Source organism: Dendrobates tinctorius, unplaced genomic scaffold (genome assembly GCF_039654945.1).
Source record: "Dendrobates tinctorius isolate UK_male_01 unplaced genomic scaffold, ASM3965494v1 ptg000060l, whole genome shotgun sequence".
Lineage (NCBI taxonomy): Eukaryota > Metazoa > Chordata > Amphibia > Anura > Dendrobatidae > Dendrobates > Dendrobates tinctorius.
In genome coordinates this window covers 67,358,136-67,374,913 of record NW_027361728.1, presented here as the reverse complement: position 1 = coordinate 67,374,913, position 16,778 = coordinate 67,358,136, and the positions used below count along the sequence as shown (strand labels likewise).

The 16,778-nt window shown below is 43.6% G+C and overlaps 1 protein-coding gene across 2 annotated transcripts in view; it reads left to right on the top strand.

Moving 5' to 3' along the window:
- Window positions 1–288: 288 nt before the first annotated feature.
- The window catches only part of ARHGEF26 (Rho guanine nucleotide exchange factor 26), a 213,379-nt gene continuing 196,889 nt past the window's right edge, over window positions 289–16,778 (top strand). The window contains exons 1-3 of one of the 2 annotated variants that reach the window (XM_073579025.1): window positions 289–681; window positions 3,035–4,174; window positions 10,022–10,061. In XM_073579025.1, coding sequence (XP_073435126.1) covers window positions 3,110–4,174; window positions 10,022–10,061 — 1,105 coding nt within the window. In that variant the 5' untranslated portion in view covers window positions 289–681; window positions 3,035–3,109. Of the gene's footprint in view, window positions 682–2,110; window positions 2,190–3,034; window positions 4,175–10,021; window positions 10,062–16,778 lie in introns of those variants that run through there. The other variant, XM_073579026.1, reaches the window with a different exon arrangement.

Genomic DNA, 16,778 nt, shown 5'->3' with positions numbered 1-16,778 from the left:
AACTGATCTAAAAAACAAGATGTATTTATATTTTACATTCCAAAACCGTCTTTATGTGTTCTTATTTATTATTATTTGTTTGTTCTAGTTTATTTTCTGCTTCACATGTGGCTCATTAATAAAATGCAAATAACCATAGACATAGACCCTGCTGGCTGCTGACTTACTGCAGGAGCCGATATAATGGCAGACCCTCCACTGCACCGCGTGAAACCACATCTGTCTTTTTGTCGAGTGACTCTGACTCACCACTAGGAGGCGCACTATTACACTCACAGTGAAGCAGTTGTGCGTGTCCCTCTCAGACAGTACCCTGCAGCAGCAGTAGGTGGCGCACGCTAGGAATGGCTACGTAGTGGAGCTGGAGTTGTAGACTTGTAGTGGACTCGTGCAGACAGTAGGTCCGGACGCTGTGCACACAGCTGCTCCTGCGCCACACAGCCGTCATTCCAGCCGCTGGACTCTGAGCTCGTCCCTCCACCCTGTGCAGGTGGAGCTGTGCCCGTGCTGCTGACAGGAGGCTCTGACCAAAGCAACGGGACACAGGATCTCACAGCCTGTCACTGTGGGGCTATGTCCTGCCTGGAGTCCGCTGGGGGTGATAGTACGGAGGCTGGGAGTTGTCAGAAGTGTGTGCTGTAACCAGTGAGACACCAGTGAGAAGAGTCATCCGGATCTCAGGTAGGCAACCAACCAGTCAGTGCCCTGAGTGCCAGCATGTCCTATGCACTACAAATCCCAGCATTCCCCTACATCCCAGCACTGTACTATAGATCCCAGCATTCTCTAAGGCTGTGTGCACACGCTGCGGATTTTGCTGCGGTTCCGCAGCGGTTTTGGCCGCTGCGGACCCGCAGCAGTTTTTGCTGCGGTGTACAGTAGCATGATTCCCTATGGGAATCAAAAACCGCAGTGCAGACGGTGCGGAATTTTCCGCGCGGATTATCTGCGGTTTTCAATCCGCAGAAAGAATTGACATGAAAGGATTCTCCTGCGGTTTGCCATCTCCTCCATTGAGGAGATGAAAAACCGCAGGACAAAACCGCAGAGCAATCCTCAGGTAAAACCGCAGGTCTTTTGACCTGCGGTTTCACCTGCGGATTTTACAAAATCCGCGCGGATGAATCCGCACATAATCCGCAGCGTGTGCACACAGCCTAAGGCTGTGTGCACACGCTGCGGATTGGTCTGCGGATTTTTCCGCATCCGCAGGTAAAGCTGCAGGTGAGAAGTCCTGCGGTTTATCACTTCTACAATGGAGGAGATGGTAAACCACAGCAGAATCCGCAGAAAAGAAGTGACATGTCATTTCTTTCTGCGTATTGGAAACCGCAGAAAAACCGTGCGGAAAATTCTGCACCGTGTGCACTGCGGTTTCCATTTTTCATAGGTTATAATGGTACTGTACAACGCAGCCAAATCCGCTGCAGATCCGCAGTGTGTGCACACACCCTTACAGCCCTGTACTACAAATCCCAGCATTCACTTACAGCCCTGTACTACAAATCCCAGTACACTCTCCCACACTGCACTACAAATCCCAGCACTACACTACATATCCAATCACTTCACTACAAATCTCAGCATAACCCCCAGCGCTGCACTACAAATCCCAGTACACTCTCCCACACTGCACTACAAATCTCAGCATACCCCCCAGTAGTGAACTATAAATCCTGGCTTTTACAACTTATCTTGTGCACTATAAATCCCAGCATATCTTCTGAACCTGAACTCCTAGTTTATATTGTTTAGCCTTTCCACATTGCCAGTGATGTCCTGCACTACAAGTGCCAGCATTTCTTTCTAGCTGGCTCTGTATATCCCACTACCCCCATCTCCACTGTACCTCTGCTCCACACTACAAGTCCCAGAGTCACTAACTGGCAGTTCTGGGCAGCAGCCGGGGAGGTGTTGGGGGTCCCTGCCGGTGAGCAGGCTTTCTCCTCTTCTCAGGCTCTATTCCTGTGGGTGGTTTTCTGTTCCTTTCTGGGGTGATGTCTGACCACAGCTCGGCTCATGTGTCGCACCTGCCGCTGTCCCAGCCTGGCTCAATCACGACACCTACTTTTCCCACTTTCCATCTGTCACCCAGTAGGGTCCCACTCTTTTTCTTTTCATTGTTTTTGGCACAAGCCTGAGAACAAACTTTCCTTTTATGACAGATTGGTTTTCCTTGGTCACACAAGGTGAGGAGGGATTGTATTGTGAGGCTCGCCGGTCTGAAAACCATTTCATGGGAAACCTGCTGCCGGGTGTACTTACTATCCTGGGGAGTTTATGGAGCAAATGTAGGGGATTGATTCCTTTCTGTACCGTATAAGGTATTTCCTCTCACTATTGGCTGTGAATGTGGTTACTTGAGCTCAGGTTTTTGTGTGAAATAAGCCTTGGGGATACACCGACTTACATGGTAATTACAGATTGTAGTGATAGTTGCCATTTGTAATCCGGTGGACTATGCTCATTTTCCCATAGATTTTTTTTTTTCCTGTGATCGGAGAGTGTAAATATGGATTATAATTCCCCATTATCGCAGCATTTTGTATTTTTGTGAATGTGACTAAAAAACCTAAAACATCTCGTTTACCCAAATAAATCCATATACCTGGTGCAGAACAAAAACCTCTGCCGACTTTGTGATGATTTTGTATATCTCCCCTGCCTCAGCACTTGGTAAGGTATCAGCCCAGCGATCTGCTTATGGGACAAAATCTGTGTAAAGTTGGGCAAACATAGAGAGCATCATGTACTTTGTCTAGTCTTTCACTTATACTCACAGATGTCAAAAAGAAGATAATGAACCTGTAGAAAGTTTCTTTTTGTAAAGAGTTTTGTGTTTGCTACGTTGTTACAAACTGGCCCTGAGTTGTAGGTTGTGCCGGTGATTAGCTGAAGTGGTTCGTTCTGTGTTGTCTCACGAGTAAAGCTAAGAAGTTCTGTACTTTTATCTTTAAAGTATGTCATTTGGACGAACATGTAAGGAATCAAATGAGGAGTATTAAGCTCGGTGGTGACATTATCTCTTTTCTAGGAATGGCAGATCGCTGGAGGTTCCATGACCTTCATTAGGATTTTGGTGGCTTTTGAAGAATGAACAAACGTTGCTATGGAGGCAGAAAGTGAGGTGGAGTTTCCCAGTGATGTTAAGTTTGTTCCATTGTGGAGGAAAGCTAATTCTCATGTATCGCACGGAGAAGGACTGTACTACAGCCCCAAACCAAGACCACAGTCTTATCAGAGCCCAAATGGATTGCTTATTACTGACTTCCCACTGGAGGACAAGCAGTGTTTTACAGTGACCCAACCTGCCGAAAGGATTACAAGTTCTCCAGAGAGCAGGATACATCACCAAAAAGAAACTTACTTGCACCGTCCTAATGGGAAATTACTCCCATCATCATCATCCCTATCATCCCTGGAATATGAATCCTTGTCCCCAAGCCGCAGGCGTTCATCTCAGGTCTTAAAAGTGGTTTCTAATAATTCTATTACTTTTACTAATGGTGACAACCATTCTTCTCCAAGCCAAAAACCAATGCTTTCTAGGAGGACATCTAGTACTGTGACACTAACTCCTGACCAAGAGAAGATTGTGTTTGGACCCAGTGCTGGACTTTTGTCTAATGGGATGGTCACCACTAATAACTGCAGTCAATCTCGGCTAAGACAAGACACGGATCTTTTTATTTCAGATTCTTTCCCTAGTTCGCCAAAATCACCCATAGAAGAAAAACACCCCCTGCAAAGAGTCCCATCCAACTCAGAAAGGCAGTCCATCATTCTGAGTACAAATAGTCCCGTGTCTCTCAAAGTAGGGGAACGACAAATCATTCCCAAAGACTTAGCCTCAGATATAAAGTTGGCTGCAAATAAAAATAGCGCACTAAACATTCAGAATATGGAGCCGAGCAGAAGATTGCTTAAGACTCGAAGCATGGTAGAGACCAGTACCGGTAGTCGGGTGGCCTCTACGGAAGATGGAGATGCAGAGGGTGAAAGCCCAGGCTCGCTGCGTAGAGGACTTAGGTCCACCTCATATCGAAGAGCGGTAGTCAGTGGTGTTGATTTTAATAATTCATTTGATAGGAAGAAGAATAATAGAATGTCTCAACCAATTCTCAAAGCTGTTGTAGAGGATAAAGAACGATTTTCAAGTTTGGGAAGAATAAGGGTAAGTAGTTCTGTTGATGCAATAACTAGTATTGTTTTATTTCTGTTAATCTATTATTAACCCAATGATAAACATGAACCAATGTGTCATCCAGTCCTCCTGCTTCATATTTTGTTAATGCCTTGCTAATATTTTTCGATTAATGAACTTTGGGTTCATTTTGCTACTTTTGTCTTTTAACCCCTTCATGACCAAGCCTATTTTGACCTTAATGACCAGGCCATTTTCATTTCTGACCAGTGTCCCTTTATGAGGTAATAACTCAGGAACGCTTCAACGGATACTAGCGATTCTGAGATTGTTTTTTCGTGACATATTGGGCTTCATGTTAGTGGTAAACTTAGGTCGATAATTTTTGCGTTTATTTGTGAAAAAATCAGAAATTTGGAGAAAATTTCACAATTTTCAAATTTTGAATTTTTATTCTGTTAAACCAGAGAGCTATGTGACACAAAATAGTTACTAAATAACATTTCCCACATGTCTACTTTACATCAGCACAATTTTGGAAACAAAATTTTTTTTTGTTAGGAAGTTATAAGGGTTAAAAGCTGACCAGCGATTTCTCCTTTTTACAACAAAATTTACAAAACCAAATGTTTTTAGGGACTACCTCACATTTGAAGTCACTTTGAGGGGTCTATATGACAGAAAATACCCAAAAGTGACACCATCCTAAAAACTGCACCCCTCAAGCTACTCAAAACTACTTTCAAGAAGATTATTAACCCTTCAGGTGTTTCACAGGAACTAAAGCAACGTGGAAAGAAAAAATGGATATTTTAATTTTTCCAACAAAAATTTTCTTTTAGCATCAATTTTTTCATTTTCACATGGGCAACAGGATAAATGGATCCTAAAATTTGTTGGGCAATTTTTCCTGAGTACACCGATACCTCATATGTGGTCACAAACTACTGTTTGGGCGCATGGCAGGGCTCAGAAGGGAAGGAGCGCCATTTGACTTTTGAATGGAAAATATGCTGGAATATTTAGCGGTTGCCATGTCGCGTTTGGAGAGCCCCTGTGTGCCTAAACATTGGAGATCCCCCCCCACAAGTGACCCCATTTTGGAAACTAGACCCCCCAAGGAACTCATCTGGATGCATAATGATTACTTTGCTTCACAAATTGATCTGTAAAGAAAAAAAAAAGTACTTTTTTTTAACAAAAGTTTTCTTTTAGCCTCAGTTTTTTCATTTTCACATGGGCAACAGGATAAAATGGGTCCTAAAATTTGTTGAGCAATTTCTCCTGAGTACACCGATACCTCATATGTGGTCATAAACCACTGTTTGGGCTTACGGCAGGGTCCGGAAGGGAAGGAGCACCATTTGACTTTTTGAATGGAAAATTAGCTCCAATCGTTATCGGACACCATGTTGCGTTTGGAGAGCCCCTGTGCACCTAAACATTGGAACTCCCCCACAAGTGACCCCATTTTGGAAACTAGACCCCTTATGGAACTTTTCTAGATGTGTATTGAGCACTTTGAACCCCCATGTGCTTCACAAAAGTTTATAACACAGAGCAGTGAAAATAAAGAATAATTTTTTTTCCACAAAAATGATATTTTAGCACGCTATTTTTAATTTTCACATGGCTAACAGGAGAAATTGGACCACAAAAGTTGTTGTCCAGTTTGTCCTGAGTACGCTGGTACCCCATATGTGGGGGGAACCACTGTTTGTGCGCACGGCAGGGCTCAGAAGGGAAGGAGCGCCATTTGACTTTTTGAAATGCAAATTATTTCTAATCGTTAGCGAACACCATGTCATGTTTGGAGAGCCCCTGTGTACCTAAATATTGGAGCTCCCCCACAGATGACCCCATTTTGGAAACTAGACCCCCCAAGGAACTCATCTAGATGCATAGTGAGCACTTTGAACCCCCAAGTGCTTCACAAAAGTTTATAACGCAGAGCCGTGAAAATAAAAAATATTTTTTTTTCCTCAAAATTATTTTTTAGTGCGTAATTTTTTATTTTCACAAGGGTACCAGGATAAATTGGACCACAAAAGCTGTTGTCCAGTTTGTCCTGAGTACGCTGGTACCCCATATGTGGGTGGGGACCAATATTTGGGTACACGTCGGGGCTCGGAAGGGAAGTAGTGACATTATGAAATGCTGACTTTGATGGAATGGTCTGCGGGCATCATGAAACATTTGCAGAGCCACTGATGTACCTAAACTGTGGAACCCCCCTACAAGTGACCCCATTTTGGAAACTAGACCCCCCAAAGAACTTATCTAGATGTGTGGTGAGCACCTTGAACCCCCAAGCGCTTCACAGAAGTTTATAACGCAGAGCCGTGAAAATAAAAAATAATTTTTTTTCCTAAAAAAAAAATGATTTTTAGCCATCAATTTTTTTTTCACAAGGGTAGCAGGATAAATTGGACCCCAAAAGTCGTTGTCCAGTTTGTCCTGAGTACGCTGGTACCCCATATGTGGGTGGAGACCACTGTTTGGGTACACGTCGGGGCTCGGAAGGGAAGTAGTGACGTTTTGAAATGCAGACTTTGATGGAGTGGTCTGCGGTCGTAGTTACGTTTGCAGAGCCCCTGATGTGCCTAAACAATAGAAACCCCCCACAAGTGACCCCATTTTGGAAACTAGACCCCCCCAGGAACTTATCTTGATGCCTGGTGAGCACTTTGAACCCCCAAGTGCTTCACAGAAGTTTATAACGCAGAGATGTGAAAATAAAAAAAAAAAAAATTTCCACAAAAATAATATTTTAGCCCCCAATTTTTTATTTTCCGTAGGGTACCAGGAGAAATTAGACCCCCAAAGTTGTTGTGCAATTTTTCCTGAGTACGCTGATACCCTCGTTCCAACCCTAACCCTCGTTCCAACCCTAACCCTAATGGAAAAATAAAAATAATTTCTTTATTTTATTAGTTGTTCCTGCCTATGGGGGTGATAAACGGGGGGTTTATTTACTTTTCATTCTATTTTGATCACTGTGAGAGTTTATCACAGTGATCAAAATGAATGAAAGGAAACTGCAGCTGGCGGGCGCACTGCGCATGCACCCGCCATTTTCCAATATTGCGGCGCCCATGGTCCGGGATCGCGGGACATCGGGAGCCATAACGGCACTCGGTGAGTACCGGGGGGTGGAAGGCGGGAGCGGAGGGAAGGCGGGGGGGCAGGTGATGGCAGCGGCGGCACATCGCCGCTGTCATTGAGTGGCGGGGGGCAGATCGCCCCCGTTAACCGGTGGGGGGGGTCGGATTGGTGTCACCAGCCATGTCCGATGCTACAGCAGCGTCGGACATGGCTGGATTGTAATATTTCATCAATTTTCATTGATGAAATATTACTATCGTTCTGATTGACTGTTAAAAGTGAAACAGCCAATCAGAGAGATTGTAGCCACGTGGGGGTGAAGACACGCCCCCCGTGGTGAAGTGCAAAGCCCCCTGTATCTGCGGGTCGGGTGACCTTTCAGTGACCTAGGTCACCCGACCCGCAGGGGGGCTTTAAAGTCATGACGCCACATAGGCGTCACTGGTCAAATTGGTACCAGTTTTCATGACGCCTATGTGGCGTCATTGGTTGTAAAGGGGTTAAAGACCTGACCTGTCTTCAGACATGTTGGATTTCATACTTGTATTCCCCATACTAAAACATGTTGGTGCAATTTATTTTTATTTTTCATTTTGCTGTTCCTCTGCTAATGTTTCTGAATATGGTTAAATAAATTGGCAACTGGGTGTTGTCAGCACAGATTGGATATTGTCAGACAGTCTTGGGACATATACACAACTGGTAATACTAAGATGTTAATTTGTGTTATATTTCCTAGAGGAATAAGGGCGGTCTCACACGTCCAGATAATTCTGGTACCGGAAAAAGCGGTACTGGAGCTATCCATGTCCGTGTGTTCATGTGGATACGTGGTACTTCTGCGTGCCGCATCAGGACCACACGGACGGCCGCCGAGGAAGAAGCCCTACAGTAAGCGCTGTTCCCCGGCGGCTGGTGCTGACCGCAACTGTCATTCTTGTCTCCTGCTCTGCCGGCAACAGCAAGCAGGAGAGAAGAATGAAAAAAAAAAAATGACGTCGGGTCCCTCATATATTTGTAACCAACTCGACGAAACTCACAGCTGGGGGCTGCTATTTTCAGGCTGGTAAGGGGCCATTGATTTTGGCCCCCCCACAGCCAAAAAAAGCAGCTGCCCAGAAAAGGCGCATCTATTAGATACGCCTATTCTGGAGCTTTGTTGGGTTCTTCCCACTTGCCCTGTAGTGGTGCCAGGTGGGGTTATTACAGGGTTAATGCCACCTTTCTATTGTAAGGTGAAATTAAGCCCGAGTTAGTAATGGAGAGGTGTCAATAAGACACCTATCCATTACTAATCCTATAGTAATTAAAGGGTTAAATAAACACACAATTAGAACAAAGTATTTTAATGAAAGAATACACTACACACTTTGTTTAAAGCACTATTATACTCCTAATTCCATAGCGACGCCCTCGTTCTCCTGTAAAAAAAAAAAGGTATAAAATAATAAATCAACAATTTTGCATTACCTGTGCGGCGATCAGTCACGTCCCACGGCGTAATTCATCTCGGTGGGTTAATCAGTTTACAGGCGGAGTGCTGCTAATCAGCCGCTCTGACTGTAAACTACTGGCGAATGAATGGAAGCAGCCGGCGCAGACTCAGTAATGAGTGGTGACGTCACGTCATATGTTGCCATATGTGCCTGTGAGCAGCTCTACCGCTTTTCGCTCAGTCTCTATCACGTGACCCCCCCCCCGCCTGTTGCCGCCACTGACATTTGTTGATGTTATGTCAACTTTGGGACTCCCTTGCATCATCGAAGCGTGACCCAATTGCATGCCTCGCTCTGATTGACTGGTCTGTGGGTGGTGTTTCCCAGCACGTCACAGCCCAGTATCCATTGCGTGTTTGCAGCCAATGAAAGCAGAGGAGAGAGGAAAAAGCTGGATACTGGGCTTTGAAGTATGGCGAAACACCACCCCCAGCACAGTCAATCAGGGAGGGTGCATGTGACTGGGTCATGTCTCGATGATGCAAGGGAATCCCGAAGGTGACGTGACATCAGCGGATGTAAGCGGCGGCTGCAGCCAGGGTCACATTATCAGGACTGAGCGCCTATCAGTGGCGCCACTCACAAACACATATGACATCATAAGATATTTACAAAAATCCTTATTTAAAAGGTTTAAACTTATGGGTGCATTACACACTGTAGAGGACCACCTGTTTAAGAACAAAAATAGTGGCATCATACATCAGTTGTTTCAGTGTCCCTTCACTGTAAATCACTGATTGGAGCCTGCATGTCCACCATTCATATTTTTTGTTTTACACCAGTTGTCCCCAACCTCTTGCAAAACTACAACTCCCATTGTGCCCTGATAGAGATGTCTGCGCATCCTCAGAGGGCCACAGTCTGGAGGCTATGTAGTATATTGTGTGAAAGTCATGAAACTGGTCCGACTAGGGCAAAAAAAAGTCGGAGTTTCGTCCGAAACCCGACCCCAATGCAAGTCAAAGGGAAATAAAAGTCGGTATTGAGCATTATATGACATTCATCCGCTCAATGCCGACTTTTATTCCCCATTGACTTGCATTGGGGTCGGGTTTCGGACAAAACTCCGACTTTTTTTGCCCTAGTCGGACCAGTTTCATCTGAAACAAATTTTGTTTCATGAAACCCGATCCGACCAAAGTCGCTCAACTCTACTATGTGTTACTGTGATTACTCATAAATAGCTGGTTATCGCTCTGTTTTCAATAGTCCGATTTACAGTACTGTAATACTCGTATTTATTCCTATCTTATTTTTTTCTTGTTTTCTAAAGCGCAAAATTCTACGAGGACAAGGAACATTCGATGGGGAAGGTATGTTGAAGGGATGAATTAATGGAACATCAGTTGCTTGCAGCATGAAGAGCTACGTATGACAGCTGGGGTACAGAAACGGAACCGTCTTCCTCCAGGGGCCAGTTCTGTGTCTCCTCGCTCCTGAATTTACATCTACATGAAAGTAACCTATCTTTTAGTGCATAAATCAGGATTAGATGGCAAAGGTAATGTGTGTGGACAACATAACGTTACCAACTAATTGATCTGCATTAACCCAGTGCACAGGGTGTGCTTACTGATCTGTAAGTTTGTAAGTGAGTACTGTGCCACATCACTCGGAGAGTGAGCCAAAACAGAGAATGAGCCTCGAAGAGAATCAACAAATATTTCACTGTGCTGACCAGAAGAATAAAAATATTTACCTATCTCTAAAAAATAAACCTCTGAAAGGGCATCAATTTGTGTCTTTTGCGATCTCCGAGCTGCTACTGCCCAGCCGCGGGTGACGCCATCTTGGAGGAGGAATTTTTTTTCTTCTCCAGTAAGATGGCGCCGCAGGCTCATGTGCAGTAGCAGCTATCGGAACACAGCTACACCGATAGTAGATACTGCGCAGGTGCCATTTTCAAATTGTTTTTTTTCCCCCTAGCTGAATAACCTGAATAAAAGGTATTATTGGCACACAAACCATGCCATTTTGCTGCAGAGCAGGTGCCACAGCCGGCGTCTGTCTGCAGAAGCGTTTTTTTTAATTTTTTTTTAAGTACGGTATATACAAATATTCATTATGTAAACTAGGGGGCAGGTCAGTGAGGGATCAGTGACCTGTCAGCAGTCTGCATTATGAATATCTAATCAGTGCACCACATACATTAACCCCATCTTAGGGCATGAGAATCTCCTTAACACAAAACTGAAAATAAAGATTAAAGAACAACCACAAGATGGAATTGATCGACCAAGGTATCATTGTAATCAGTATAACCGCGCCAACCTGACAGTGCCTATAGGCTACTGTGCACAATCCTGCTGACAGGTTCCCTTTAACTCCATTGCTGGAGATACTCCGATATATTCACTGTGGTAGTGGTGCACAATATTTGCAGACTGGTGGTTAAAGATGCCTGCCTCCCAAGAAACGAGAAGCTTTGCTGTGGTTACCCTCTTCCTTCCTAACATATTCATGGATGGACCTCAAGAACTAAGTATATAGTGTTTATTAGGGAATGTAAAAAGTCTCCTGGATAATATTAATGGGAAATATTGTGAGCGTTTTATTAGCTTGCATAGAGAACATATCTTTTCAGTTTGTGTTGTTCCTGTGCAGGCAGAGTTGGTGCCTCCAATGGTAGTTACACGTGGGGAGACATTCCTTCCCTTCTTTAGTTTTGTTTTAGCTTCAGTCCATATTGTGTGAGTGCTTGTTGTGCCGTTAGACAGTGCACTGTGGAACATTTTGTTCAGTGCCCGAGCTGATACACTTAGATCCTTCATAATTGTGAAACCACCTGGCAGACACTGAGAAGACTCACATAGACGAGACAAGGTCCTGTGTTACCGCTCCTGTTACTGGATGTAGAAAAAAGTCAGGTATTGTCCGAGCCCTGACATATTTAAATAGCCAAACATCTGTATTAACGGCACCAGATAATGCCAGATTCCCTATAAGCCATATCTATAATTATCAGATCTTGGACAGAGTAGGTGCCCAGCTCTAATGATAACTGGTCTTGAGGTAACCTCTATCCTGTTCCCTATTCAGACAATATCTTCCTTGCATATTATAACTTAAAGAAGCACTCCTCCAATCAAAATTGTTAATATATTGCAGTCATCATATTATACAGCACTGTGCACTTACAATTACTCATTTTGCCTTTCTACCCAGCTTTTTCTTCTGTTTTCCATTAAGTCTTTCACATCATGTGATTAAAAACTGACAACCTGAATCCTTCTGAGCTCTATGTAGAAACAGGAGGTTAATTTTCCCTGTATGTCATCAGTCACTGCAATCGTCTAAGGCTGGGTCAGGAGGGAAATGATAAATGCAAGGAAAAGAGACTTCCTGTTTCTTCATAGAGCAGAGAAAAGAGAAGAATTAAATGGGTAGAAAGGCAAAATGAGCAATTGTAAGAACACAGCTATATAATATAATGATTGCAATATATTAAGAAGATAAAAACTTTGATGGGAGTGCTTCTTTAACCACTTCCCGACATATGATGTATATGTACATCATATTTTGTGTCCCTGCCTTTGATCCAGGCTCACACACTGACAACAGGATTTAAAACTCACCGGCCAGAAGCACAAGGCGCCGTTGGGTTGTGATGACAGCCGGGGTCCTGCTGATGACCCCCGTACCTGTCATTAATATACTCCTGTGAACGCCAGCCAGTAGCCAGCATTCACAGGAGCCACGTTCTTTCATGCAAACTTCTGAATTTTTTTCACCACTTAAAAAAACCAAACCTATACATGTTTGGTACTGCATATTCATGTTGACCTGGGGAATCATATTGACCGGTTAGTTGTACGATATAGTGTAAATGATTAAAATAAAATAAATAAATAGTGAGCATGGTAAATAAAAAGCCCAAAAAACTATTGTGGAATTGCACATTTTTGCAATTTCATCCCACTTGTAATATTTTTGCTGGATAAGTGATTATTTTGCCGTGGACAAATCTGTAATGTGAAAAAACATTCATAAGCCAAACCATTTTCCAAAGAATTCTGTTCTGCTTCCTTTAAGTTACCTTGGTCTTCTTGTTGAATGAGTTGTAGGTCTACTAACAGCCAAACCCTACATACTCTGAATTTGAGGTTTTGTCTGTATCTGGGAAATGGTTGGGGTTTCTGAATAGTGCATAGCTATTTTTGCCATCATATCTAGTCATTTGATAACTTTCTTTGCTGTAGACAGAAGCCATGATGTCAGTGTGAACCATGCTTTACGTTGTACTACATGCTAAGCTCGATAACTCTTGCTGCTCTGCCTATATAAATTAGATAATATTCAGCAGATCCTGATATTTTTGCCAGAATGTACCAACCATTAACTCTGTAAGGTACAATCTCAGGCCATCATCGGCTGTCACAAGAAACAAGGATCAGGCATAATGGATCCTCTTGTGATGCAAACACCAATGCAAGATTTTTAGGGTTGCCTCTTGTCTTTACATGTTAGTTTCACACATTCATTTTTTTTTCTTTTGTACTTGAAAAATTAGTTATTTTGCATTAGTGGTTTAGATCACATTTTCATCATGTTTGGTCAGTGTGTTAGATAGTAGGTTAGGCTGGGTTCTTAGATAGTATGCTAAGCTAGGTTCTTATATAGTAGGCTAGGCTAGGTTCTTAGATAGTAGGCTAGGCTGGGTTCTTAGATAGTAGTTTAGGCTGGGTTATTAGATAATAGGGTAGGCTGGGTTCTTAGTAGGGTAGGCTGAGTTCTTACATAGAGTAGGCTGGGTTCTTACATAGAGTAGGCTGGGTTCTTAGATAGCGTAGGCTGGGTTCTTAGATAGCGTAGGCTGGGTTTTTAGATAGTAGGGTAGGCTGGGTTTTTAGATAGTAGGGTAGGCTGGGTTTTTAGATAGTAGGGTAGGCTGGGTTTTTAGATAGTAGGGTAGGCTGAGTTTTTAGATAGTAGGGTAGGCTGGGTTTTTAGATAGTAGGGTAGGCTGGGTTCTTAGATAGTAGGGTAGGCTGGGTTCTTAGATAGTAGGCAAGGCTGGGTTCTTAGATAATAAGCTAGGCTGGGTTCTTAGATAATAGGCTAGGCTGGGTTCTTAGATAGTAGGCTATGCTGTGTTTTTAGAGAGTAGTGTTGGCTGGGTTTTTAGATAGTAGTGTTGGCTGGGTTCTTAGATAGTAGTTTAGGCTGGGTTCTTAGATAATAGGGTAGGCTGGGTCCTTAGTAGGGTAGGCTGGGTTCTTAGATAGAGTAGGCTAGGTTCTTAGATAGGGTAGGCTGGTTTTTAGTTAGTAGTGTAGGCTGGGTTTTTAGATAGTAGTTTAGGCTGGGTTCTTAGATAATAGGGTAGGCTGGGTTCTTAGTAGGGTATGCTGAGTTCTTAGATAGTAGGGTAGGCTGGGTTCTTAGATAGGGTAGGCTGTGATTTTAGTTAAGGCCCTGTCACACTAAACGATGTCCCAGCGATCCCACCAACTATCCGACATGATGGGATCGCTGGGACATCGTTAGGTTGATCGCTGGTGAGCTGTCGCATAGAGAGCCCCAGCGATCAGGGCCAGCGACGCTGGTTTCTAATGTAAATGTCGGGTATCCAGGAGCCGCACGACTCCTGGATACCCGCTGTTTACCTTGGATACCGGCGTACACGCTGGTTTCCAAGGTAAACATCAGGTATCTAGGAGCCGTGCGACTCCTGGATACCCGACGTTTACCTTGGAAACCAGCGTGTACGCCGGTTTCCAAGGTAAACAACGGGTATCCAGGAGCCGCGGCTCCTGGATACCCGACGTTTACATTAGCAACCAGCGTCCAGTGTCTCTGATCGCTGGTCTCTTGCTGCCACACGCAGCAATGCGCACTGGGCAGCGGGAGACCAGCGATCGAAAAACGTCCCAGGCGGCTCGAGCACGATCAGCGATAACCTGCAGGGGGGCTGGTCGCTGATCCCCGTCACACACGGCGATCTCGCTGGCGAGATCGCTGATGTGTCACAAAATCAGCGATCTCGCTAGCGAGATCGCTTAGTATGACGGGGACTTTAGTAGGGTAGGCTGGGTTCTTGGATAATAGGCTAGGCTGGGTTTTTAGATAATAGCAAAAACTTGAAAACTAAGCCCATGCTAGAAATAATTAACTTCAACTATTGGGGGGTACCTAGACACCACATTTAATCCTATAATTACCATCAAATATAATGTAATAAATGACTCTAGTCCTTATAGCAAAATCACAGTATATCATACTTTATTAAGAAAGCCAAAAACAGAAACATGGCCCACAGACAAAGTATCTGCAAAAAAAAAGCAAAATGGTCATGTGAACTGCCCAATGGCTACATGTTCTATCCCAGAATAACGGATATAGAACACGTATGAGAAAATCGGACATGTGAAAGGGTCTTTACCGTGAGGATAAGCTAAACCTTTTACAACTAAAGGATATGGCAGGGCCATTTCTTATTTAGTTTTTTGACGACAAGTCGCCTACAGAAGAGAGAGGCCATCACGGTTTCTAAAATGTGGGACTGTGGTGTTTGAGAGAGGCATCTGATTTCACTGTGTTTAATGAATGGTTGCTATCAGTGGCTACTTTTTAAGACTACATGAAGATACAATGCAGCTTTTGTCGCGGGGTAGATTTGTCAGATCCACAATATACAATACTGTAATAATCCAGAGAAAGTGGTACTGTCACCTTAAGAGATTATAATCTTTGTATTGTCTCATGTTGTAGATATTGTTACTGTATGCAGTGACACCGCTTTTACTTCTGTTACTTGTAGTCAGTTGTGACATGATATCGCCTGCTTTCTGTTTCAGGGAAATGGCAAACAGACGCCATATGTAATCCAGCACAGCCTGCCATGGTGTTTTCTCGGTGGTTGCTAGGCTTTCATTGCTGCCATGCGAACACTGCTGGGAATGTGTGCTGTCTAGATATTGGCCGCTTGCCCAAAGAGTAAAGTACAAAAAAGTGACAGTCCAATTTGTCACAATGGTTTTGTTTCTGTTCAGTGCACATGTAAGCGCGGCTCTGTGCTGTTCGTGATTTTCTCTAATGACTTCATACTGCTCCGTTAATTAATAAATCGGTTGTATAATGTGCTAGTCTTCCACTACACTGAGGTAAAAGTGGTCTTTTACCTACAAGAAAAAAAACAATCCCTGTTTCATTTTTCCAGCACATCTCAGAAAATGGCCAAAAGTGGTTCCTTTGGCAACAACACAACTTTTTTTTTTAACCTGTTTGGTACATGAGGCCCACTACAAAGAATGTAACATAAAAGAGCGGTAATTTAATAATTGTGAGCCTGGGTAAGGGAATAGCAAAGAAACTGCTCATGATGCCTAATATATTACCAAGTTACATAGAGAAACACATTGATTATAGAAAAAGAGATTTTTAATCATTTTAACGCTAAAATATAGATGAGGGTTCCAATTCTTAAAAGCCCTGGTGATATTTGATTTCTGGTACTAATGGGGATGCATACTGTTAGGCCACCTTCACACATTGAGTATTTGGTCAGTTTTTTACCTCAGGAATGGGTGATAAATACAGAAGTGGTGACGCGTTTCAATTATCGGTTTCCTCTGATTGCTCCACTCCTGGTTTTGATTTACAAATACTGAGGTAAAATACTGACCAAATACACAACGTGTGCATGTGGCCTTGTGTTACAACCATCTGAAGAAATGGACAACCAGTAGTACATGTGTTGTGAGTTCATTTTCCCCTTCACCATTGAGGTCTGATGAACTCGCTCTTCTGGTGAAGGAAGGTAGTGAGGCTGATTACCAAGCACCTGGGCAGGATGATGATGACTGGGTGACGGGAATTACTGACTGGATATAAGGCAGCCGACGCCCTTCTGCCTTGCTGGTGATCTCTCTGAGGGATTCTAGGAGACCAGTCTGATTCCTGCTCCTCAAAAGCTAAGTTTTCTGCTCTACTTTTTGCATTTGTGTTTTGGTTTTGTTTTGCATTGATTTCTGCCATTCCCTGCTGGGGTGAGCTGAATTCCTTTTTGCTCTGTCTTCAGAAAATACCTG